General features: G+C 51.2%; 1 protein-coding gene across 3 annotated transcripts; it reads right to left on the reverse strand.

Moving 5' to 3' along the window:
* Positions 1-4,280: 4,280 nt before the first annotated feature.
* MCHR1 (melanin concentrating hormone receptor 1) lies at positions 4,281-7,854 on the reverse strand. 3 transcript variants are annotated; one of them, XM_026017394.2, is made up of 2 exons: positions 7,499-7,854; positions 4,281-6,147 (listed from the first exon to the last, which is right to left on the reverse strand). In XM_026017394.2, the coding sequence occupies exons 1-2, from the start codon at positions 7,578-7,580 to the stop codon at positions 5,168-5,170; spliced, it is 1,062 nt and encodes a 353-aa protein (XP_025873179.1). In that variant the 5' UTR covers positions 7,581-7,854; the 3' UTR covers positions 4,281-5,167. The 3 variants fall into 3 exon arrangements, with proteins under 3 accessions (XP_025873179.1, XP_025873180.1, XP_025873181.1); XM_026017395.2 differs by lacking the exon at positions 7,499-7,854 and adding an exon at positions 7,090-7,200; XM_026017396.2 differs by lacking the exon at positions 7,499-7,854 and adding an exon at positions 6,251-6,552.
* Between the last annotated feature and the right edge of the window lie 1,434 nt (positions 7,855-9,288).

Genomic DNA, 9,288 nt, shown 5'->3' on the forward strand with positions numbered 1-9,288 from the left:
GATCAGTTTGACTCATTGCAAATCCTAGGGCTAGGAGAAGGAGGGGGTTTTGGGGAATTTGTGGTTTTCCACCCAAATGCTCAATGGAAAAAAAGAAAAAGACAAGTATCTTGTTGAATAGCAGGGAGAAAAAGCCTAGCTTTAAAAAAAATGTATTTTTCTTAGTAATAAGGCATAATCAATTAGTATTAATTTGAGTAAATATTATTGCTAACAATAAAAAAGAACCCAATTTTTAAAATGGGTAAAGGGTTTGAACAGACATTACTCCAAAGAAGACATACAAGTGGCCAATAAGCACATGAAAAGATGTTCAACATCCCTTATCATTAGGGAAATGCAAATCAAAATCACAATAAGACCACTTTACACTCATTAGGATGGCTATTATTGAGAGAAAGAACGAAAGAGGAAGGAAGGAAGGAAGGAAAGAACTATTGTTGGGAAACGTGGAGAAATTGGAGAACCCCTGTGCACTGCTGGAGGGAAGGTAAAATGATACAGCCGCTGTGGAAAACAGTATGGCAGTTCCTCAAAAAGTTAAACATAGGGCAGCCCTGGTGGCCCAGCATTTTAGTGTCCCCTTCAGCCCAGGGCCTGATCCTGGAGACCTGGGATCGAGCCCCACATCAGGCTCCCTGCATGGAGCCTGATTCTCCCTCTGCCTGTGTCTCTGCCTTTCTCTCTTTCTCACTCTGTCTCTCATGAATAAATAAATAAAAGCTAAAAAAAAAAAAAAGAAAAAAAAGAAAGAAAAGAAAATTGCAAACTTAAAAAAAAAGTTAAACATAGAATTACCATATGATTCAGCAATTTCACTTTAGGCTATAAACACAAAAGAACTGAAAGCAGGACTTCAAACAGCTATTTGTACACCCATATTCGTAGCAGCGTTATGCACAATAGCCAAAAGGTAGAACCAGCCTAAATGTCCACTGACAGGTGAATGGGATAAACAACAGGTGGTATATATGTACAATGGTATATTACTCAACTTTGAAAAGGAATGATATTTTGATACATGCTATTACATGGAGAACCTTGAAGATATTATAATATTTTTTAAAGATTCTATTTATTTATTCATGATAGACATAGAGAGAGAGAGGCAGAGACACAGGCAGAGGGAGAAGCAGGCTCCATGCCAGGAGCCCGACGTGGGACTCGATCTCAGGACTCCAGGATCACGCCCTGTGCCAAAGGCAGGTGCTAAACCGCTGAGCCACCCAGGGATCCCCAGCATTATAATAATTGAAATGAGCAAATGCTGTATGATTCCACTTATATGATGTAGAGTAGTTGAAGTCATAAACAGAAAGCAGAATGGTGGTTGCCAGGAGCTGTGGGGAAGGAGAATGGGGAGTTGGTTTAATGGGCATGGAGTTTTAGTGTAGGAAGACCAAGAAATTCTGGGGATGGGAGTGGTGATAGTTGCACAATGATGTGAATTACTTAATGCCACTGAATTGTACATTAAAAATGGTTAAAATGGTTATATCTGTACATCTTTCGTTGTGGTAAAATACAGATAATATTGCCATCTCAACTATTTCTAAGTGTATAATTCAGTTGTTATGTATATTTTACCACAATAAAAAAAAAGTGAAAACTGATGTGGGGGGTGCCTGGGTGGCTCAGTTGGTTAAGTATCTGCCTTTGGTTCAGGTCATGATACCAGGGTCCTGGGATAGAGCCCCACATCAGGCTCCTTGCTCAGCAGGGAACCTGCTTTCTCCCTCTCCTCCCTGCTCATGCTCTGTCACTTTTTCTGTCTCTCTCAAATACATAAATAAAATCTTTTTAAAAAGCTGATGGGAAAAAAAAAAAAAAGCTGATGGGGCACCTGGGTGGTTCAGCCAGTTAAGTGTCCAACTCTTGATCTCAGTGTCCTGAGTTCAAACTTTACGTTGGGCTCCACGCTGGAAGTGGAGCCTCCTTAAAAAAAACAAAAAAAAAACAAAAAAACTGATAATGCAGGAAATAAACAAAGATATCATGGCTAGTCCTTTTATTTAGTGTTCTTACTGGTATTTCTTTAGTGAATATCAATATGCAGAAGAGTTTCCCTACAGTCACTTGCAACTTTGGTTTGACTAACCTGTGACATTCTCAGTCAGTTCTGGAATCCTTACATCATAGGGAATTTTAGAGACTTAATCTTCACAGCTGGAGAGAAAATGTTTTCTGGGGAGTAGATGAGGGAGCAGTGTGGGAAGCACTCATCGGGTTTGGGGAGTTGAGGCTATGGGGCCCAATGAGAGAGACAGTGTTTATTAGGTATGGAAATGGGAAAAGGAGCAAAGAAATCAATTTCCTGCTCTTCACCCTTTTCTTGGACTCTCTCTGGACCTCTCAGTGGCCTCCACACTTTCCTGAAGTTGGGGCTATTCATAGTCCCAGGCTGAATGGAGACGAAAGGAAAATCCACTCATTCTTCAGACCAGCCACCACCCCACCCTCAGCCCACTCATTGCCACCAACGATGTCATGACGATGGTCCTGCCAGCAAACCACCCATCCCTCTGCACATGCTTATACTTTTTTTTTTTTTTAAGATTTTAATTGTTTATTTGACAGGGAGAGAGAGAGAGCACAAGCAGGGGGAGTGACAGAGGGAGAAGCAGAAAAGCAGAAGCAGGCTCCCCGATGAGCAGGAAGCTGGATGTGATGAGGGACTCCATCCCAGGGTCCCAGGATCATGACCTGAGCCTAAGGCAGGTGCTTCACTGACAGAGCCACCCAGGTACCCCATTTATACCTTTTCTTATCCAATGGCATCTGCAGGGTCGAGTGGGGAAGGCTGTGTTGGCACAGTTCCCCAATCCCCATTGTAATCTCCCTGCCCTCCTTCCCTCTGCATCCCCAAGTTCCTCCTGACTTCTCCAATTCTCCCCCATTCCCCCCTCCCTTCTGTTTACATTTCAACCCACTCACTTTCTGTCTCAACCTACTTTGCTTCCGTGTCAGTTTTCCCTATGGGTTCAGAGCAGAAGGAAGGGGTGTCCCCCTCCTTAGGGGTTGCTGGGGTCCTCCTTAGCCCTCCCACCCCAGTGAGCTGTGGATTCCCTTACCTGCATGTCCTGGGAGAGGCCCCCTGGCCTATTTCATCCTCCTTGGAGGGGAAGGGGGCTGGATAGACTCCCAGGAAGCCTTTCAAGGGCAAACCAGATGCAGGGAAACCTCCTTTTCAGGAACCAGGTGAGCAGGAGTCACCTCACGGCTCCCCCAAGAATCTTTTTACTGTTGCTGTTGGATGGGCATCTGAAGCAGATTGGAAGCTTACCTGTGGCAGCTAGAGACCCCACTGTTAGTGAGTAAAGAAAACTAACCGTCCACTTCTTGGCTTTCCCCACTACTGAAGTAGAGGGGAACACAAGCCCGAAAATACCACAGCTAATGATGATGATGAAAAGAGCTGCCCAGGGGCCCTTGGGTGGCGCAGTCCGTTGGGCTGCTGACTCTATTTCAGCTCAGGTCATAATCTTGGGGTCATGGGGTTGAGCCCCGCATTGGGCTCCACGCTCAGTGCAGAGTCTGCTTAAGGCTCTTTCTCCTTGTTGCTCTGCCCCTCCCAACTCTCTCTCTTTCTCTCTCAAATAAATAAAATCTTAAATTGAAAAAAAAAGAAAAAAAGAGCTGGCCAGGACCTGAAGTTTGCTAAGCCGGCTACTTGCTGCAACCCCGCAGTGAAAATAACCCGCAAGGAAAAGGCTGGGCTGGTGCACCTGCTTTACGGATGCATCTGAACAAGTTGTGAGCTCGTGATATGTTGCCACTGTCTCAGCATCTGCTGAGCAGTCTGCCCCGGACTCCTGGTTCCCAGCTCCTCTCACGAAGAAGCTGAGAAGCAGCAGCCTTGGCTGCCGCCCAGCGGCCCATCTGTAACCTTCCAGCTCAACACCAGATCTTGGCAGTGGCAGGAGGCAGGCTCAGGCTGCCCTAGAGGCCAGCCCTGCAACGGGTGACTCAGCGGGGGAGGTGGCGGGCAGGACTGGGGGCCTGGGGGCCAGTACTGATGACATCCAAGTGCTTTAGAGCAGAAGACGGGGAAGCTGAGTGCTGAGAACCAGCCCAGCAGCAGCAGTGCAATCTAATGAATCCACAGTAATCCCATTTGTGTTGCTGAATCCCCGCTGTGGGTTTAGATCCCCTGCTTCTGGCTTCCTAAAATGCAATTTGACCAAAGTCTAGATTCCACAGCCAAGGGACCCTTCTTTCCCTTTTCTGCCACCCACTCCCACCCCCAAGCCCAAGCAATTATACAGGAGCATCCAAAGAGATGTAGGTGGAGATTTTCCTTTATTCATTTTTATTTTGGAAAGGAAAGGCTGGAGCAAAAAATGATGCCAACACACCAGGCATCAGAATGACCCTTGTACATGCAGGACACTGATGGGCACTCACTCTGGATCTGGTGATTCACAAATGTGCCTCATGACGACAATGTCCCACAGCTGCAAAAGCCCCCTAGCCCCTCCTTGTTTTTTCTTAATTTTAAGACTTCTACTCATACCCACCCAGGTAGCCTTGTCATTCGCAATCAGTGAATCTCCTACAAATTGGATTTTTACTCCTCTGGGCTCAGAGCCCCACCCCACCCCACCCCCAAAATAAGCATGCATCCCCTAGAGATACAGGCAAATTGACAGGATGCTGGCACATGGAGAGATGGCATGCTTCATTTTTCATCATCCTCCAGCTTGGGAGAAAGGCCGCCCTCCATCCTACCAGTGAAAGATGGGAAAGAGGGTTGAGGCCACACCAATTTCCCATCTCCCCAGGGCCCTGTAGTAGGACCCCATCACTCACACCCCGGCCTGCCCAGATTTCAAATCAACCAGCAATTGAGGAAAAGACTTTTGGGAGCTAATAGATGCAGGGCTCCACTGAACATTTAAACCAAAACTTTCTTCTTGCCCAGTTTCTATTCAACGCAAAGGTCTCTTCCTTTCTCCCAAGGGGATTTCTGATGCTTGAAGCCCCCAAATCTGGCTCCCAACCTCCCCAGCAATTTGTGGACACCGTGGTATGTTCTGATTTGTAACAACCCCTCACCACCTGGCCCCCCTGCATTCTCCCAGAGGGGTCTTGGGTTTTTCTCAGCATCTCTCCCCATGGTCTGCTGTGCTGTCCTGACTCGGAGGTGCCCAGGGTGGCAGGGGAAGTGTCAGGTGCCCTTGCTTTCTGTCCTCTCCTCATCGGCCGTCTGGGCATTGCTGACGGCTCGAAGCTGTCCCTGGGCAGCAGGCTTCACCGACAGGACCAAGCGCTTGCGGAATGTCTCACAGAGCACGATGTACACAAAGGGGTTGAGGCAGCTGTTGGCATAGCCCAAGCTGATGGCTGCGTTGTACAGGTAGACAAAGGTGAGTGTCGGGCGGCTGATGGACAACTGGGTCAACTGTAGCACATAGTAGGGAGCCCAGCACACGAAGAAGACCAGGCAGATGGCAATGGCCGTGCGAGTCACCCTCTTTGTCCGCAGCCGGATGCTGCGTTGAGAGGCGGGGGCTACCGAGGACATCATGCGCTGCAGGATCCTCACATACGCAGCTGTGATGACCACGAAGGGCAAGGCAAAGGCCAGGAAGAACTGGTACAGGGTGAACCAGTAAAGGTCAGTGTCTGGGTTGGGCAGGCGGATGCCACAGCCCACTGTGCCCCCTGGGAAGGGGATAAGCCTAGCATAGAGCCACACGGGGGTGATGCTGATGAATGAGAGGGCCCATAGGAGGCAGATCACCAGGGTGGCCACAGAGGGCTTCCGGAACTTGGTGGAGGAGATAGGGTGGACAGTGGCCAGGTAGCGGTCAATGGCCATGGCGGTCAGGATGTAGGTGCTGGTGAATTGACTGTTGGCGTCCATGGCCGTGATGAGTGTGCACATGGTCTCTCCAAAGTGCCAGACACCATTGCCCATGAGCTGGTGGATCATGAAGGGCATGCCCAGGAGAAAGAGGAGGTCCACCACCGAGAGGTTGATGATAAAGATGTCGGGGACATTGCTGCACCAGTGCAGTTTGGACTTCTTCACCACCGCGAAGATGACTGTGGAGTTCCCGATGATACCCAGGAGGCAGATGGTGCCGAACACGGAAGGCATGATGATGTTGATGTAGGAGACATTCCCTGTGCGACGAGGTGGCCCTGGGGACAAAAGGAGCAGATGTTGACCATTGACATGGACTGCTCTCTAAGGGCTAACATCCTACCAGCGTGCTCAGCTTCCAGTGATGATGTGCTTGCCTACCTCTTTATCTTCTTTTCATTTCAGCCCAGGGCTCCCCATTCATCTGGAATCCTTTCCTACCACTCTCCCTCGCTGCACTGTTGCTACTCCTGTCCCCTTGCCCTCCTCCACCAGTTCCCTGGCTAATCCCACCAGATTCTCCTGCACCACCTGTTAGTTGAAGGACCCTGTCCTTTACTCCCTGCATTATCTCAGAAGGCTCAGAATCAAGAACCACAGCTATCTGCAGAGAATTATTTTGTGGACCTCTGGGCTTCATCAGGAAACCTCATCAACATAGCCAGAAGGATATGAAAGTGTGTGTGTGCGCGCACACACAGGCGCGTGCGCCGGCATGCGGGTGAGCAAGCGCATGCATGGGCGCATGCATGTGTTTTCTCTTTTCTTATTTGCAGCTCTGATCATCTCATTTTGGAAATCGCTGGTTGGAAGCTGTGCACTGATTCCTGGGCATGTCTATGGGCTACCGTCTTGTGTGTGTGTGGCGGGGGGGGCATTTGCCCATCAGGCCCGCAGCCCTCCCTTCTCCTGGGTTCCTATCAGGGAATTCCTTAGTCTGTATCTCTGAGCCTGGGCTTCCCAAGTGAGCAGAGACAGAAGAAGCCGTGTGTTGCAGCCTAGCTGCCTGAGAATTTCCCCACACACAAGCCTTTCCTCTTTTTCCTTCCTTTCCTTCAGAGCTAGAATTTCAAAGCATCTCAGCTCTGGAAATGTCAGGGGGCTTCATTCACCAGGAAAGTTAATCCCACCCCCCCCCACCCCCCCCACCCCCGCCCTGTGAGTTAGCCCTTCCCCGGGGCCTTCCCAGGGGTCAGTAAGGATGTTTAAGATCCCATTACCGCAGTTTCAGTAAAAAGACAAGGGGATCAGTAACTGAGTGAGCTTCCAGCTGTCTCCTCACGGACTACCCTCTGGCTTCTCTTGCTTGCTTCACCAGCCTGATTTTTTTTCTGCAAAGCATATGGAACTCATGGGTGAGTCCTCCCCAGTCTCCCCGCCCGGCGGGCCACCATCCATCCATCCGAGGCCACTTGCCAACGTGCCTCTGCCCTGCTCTCCGCTCCAGTCCCTCGGCCCCTGCCTGCCCCGCCCCCTGCTCCCCTTCTTCCCCTCCGGGCACAGCACACTGCAGATCCCGTCCCCGAGAACTGGAATAAAGTTTCCGGAGCACTTTGGCTCCGAGGTGACACCTTCGCGTTTCCCACCCCCAGCGCAGAGGAGGGAGGACTCGCCTCCGGCACGACTCACCGGCCGAGGTGAGGTTGTCCGGGCCCTCCGAGGTGTTGCTGGCGTTGGGGCCGGGGGGCAGCAGCGAGGCTTGCAGGTCCATCCTGCCGCGGCCGGTGCCGGCTCGCCCAGCGCCCACGCAGGCTGCGGCAGCGCCCCCCGTCCCCGTCCCGGAGCGCGCGCCCCGAGCCCCGCGGCCGCCAGGGGGTCCTCGGCGGTCTGGCAGCTTCGGCCGCCTCCGAGCCCCGCGCCGCTCCCCACTCACCCCCTCCTTCCCCGGCTCCCACTGACATCACCTAGACACATTAACATTCGGAAGCAGATGCACATTAACCTCTTCAGTCCCGAGCGGCAGCTCCCGCGTCTGCCCGCGGGCAGGGCCCGGCTCCGGCGGCCCAGCGGGGGGGGGGGGGGGGGGGGGGAGCTTCCCTCCCACGGGCTCCCGGGAGCGTGCTTCCCGCTTCCCGGGAGCATCCAGCACTCTGCGGAGGCAAACGAGGGGAGCGAGCTCCTCCGGAGGAATGAGCCTGGCCTAGTCCCCAACCCCGGCTATGGGGGGCTGGGCCCCGGGCCAGGCGCCGGGGCTGACTCTTCCCAGATGGAAAGCTCAGACCACAGCAGGCGCGTCCCCCAGGCCACCCTGGGCTCCTTCCCAGTGCCCCGAAGGATTCCAACCATCCCCCTGGCTAGACCGCCGGCGTCTCCAGAAGCGGACTTGGACTTGTCTGCAGCTGAGCTGCTGACCAGCACTCAGAAGTGACGCAGGTCACTCTGTGCTGGGGTTGGCCAGGGTCTTAGGGACCAGAAGGGGACAAACTGCCCTCTGCGCAGAACCGAGGACCAAGCTTGCAGAGATTCTATTTTTCTAATTGCTCTGCGGTCCTCGAGATTTTACCTGGGACTCCTCAAGACAAATTTCAGAGGATAGGCCCCCACCTAAAGTTGTCAACCAGGAACAGCCTTAGAGGGCAAAGCACTGAGTGAATTCTTGGCCGAGGTGTCCTGCTGCCGGCCTCCAGTGCCCTCACAGCCAAGAACTGCCATCACACCTACCACCTGACGCCCAGAGCAGGGGCTTCAAAATAACCACAGCCTGATCCCTACACACTTCTTCAGTCTTATTTATTAGTGGGTTTCATCCAGCAAATATTTATTGAACACTTACTACTTGCTAAGCACTGTTCTAGGTTCTGTAGTGAAAAAAACAATAAGGGGTGCCTGGGTGCTCAGTCGGGTGAAGTGTCTAACTCTTGATCTCAGCTCAGGTCTTGATCTCAGGGTTCAGAGTTCAAGCTCCATGTTGGGCTCCATGCTGGGCATGGAGCCAACTTAAAAATAGATAAATGAATAAAAGATAAAGTCTCTGAGTCCTTAGCCTCATGGAGATTGCATTCAAATTGGGGTGAGGTGGAGGGGGGATAGAAAATATACAAAAAATTAAAAAGAGGTTGGTGACCAGTGCTATGGGAAACTTGAAGCAGGGTGAGGAGGCCAGGGAATACCCAGGGGAGGTGGAGCTTGCTTTTTACACAGGAAGGGCCTCTCTAGGAAGTGTTTTAGGAAGAGTCCTGAAGGAGGTGAAGAAGCATGCTTGGAAATATCTGGAAGAAGAACATTCCAGGCAGTAGGAATAGTGAGTGCAAAGGCCCTGAGGCAGGAGTGTGCTGAGCAGCTTTGAAGAATTTTATTAGAGCGAAGAATGATAGTACTGGCTATTACAGAGCAAAGGAAGATTAGCAGGTGACATCAGAGAGGAAACAGCAGTAAGGGCAGATTCTGTTAGGCCTTGACAGCCATTGTAAAGACTTTGA

Source organism: Vulpes vulpes, chromosome 16, assembly GCF_048418805.1.
Source record: "Vulpes vulpes isolate BD-2025 chromosome 16, VulVul3, whole genome shotgun sequence".
In the NCBI taxonomy this organism is placed as follows: Eukaryota; Metazoa; Chordata; class Mammalia; order Carnivora; family Canidae; genus Vulpes; species Vulpes vulpes.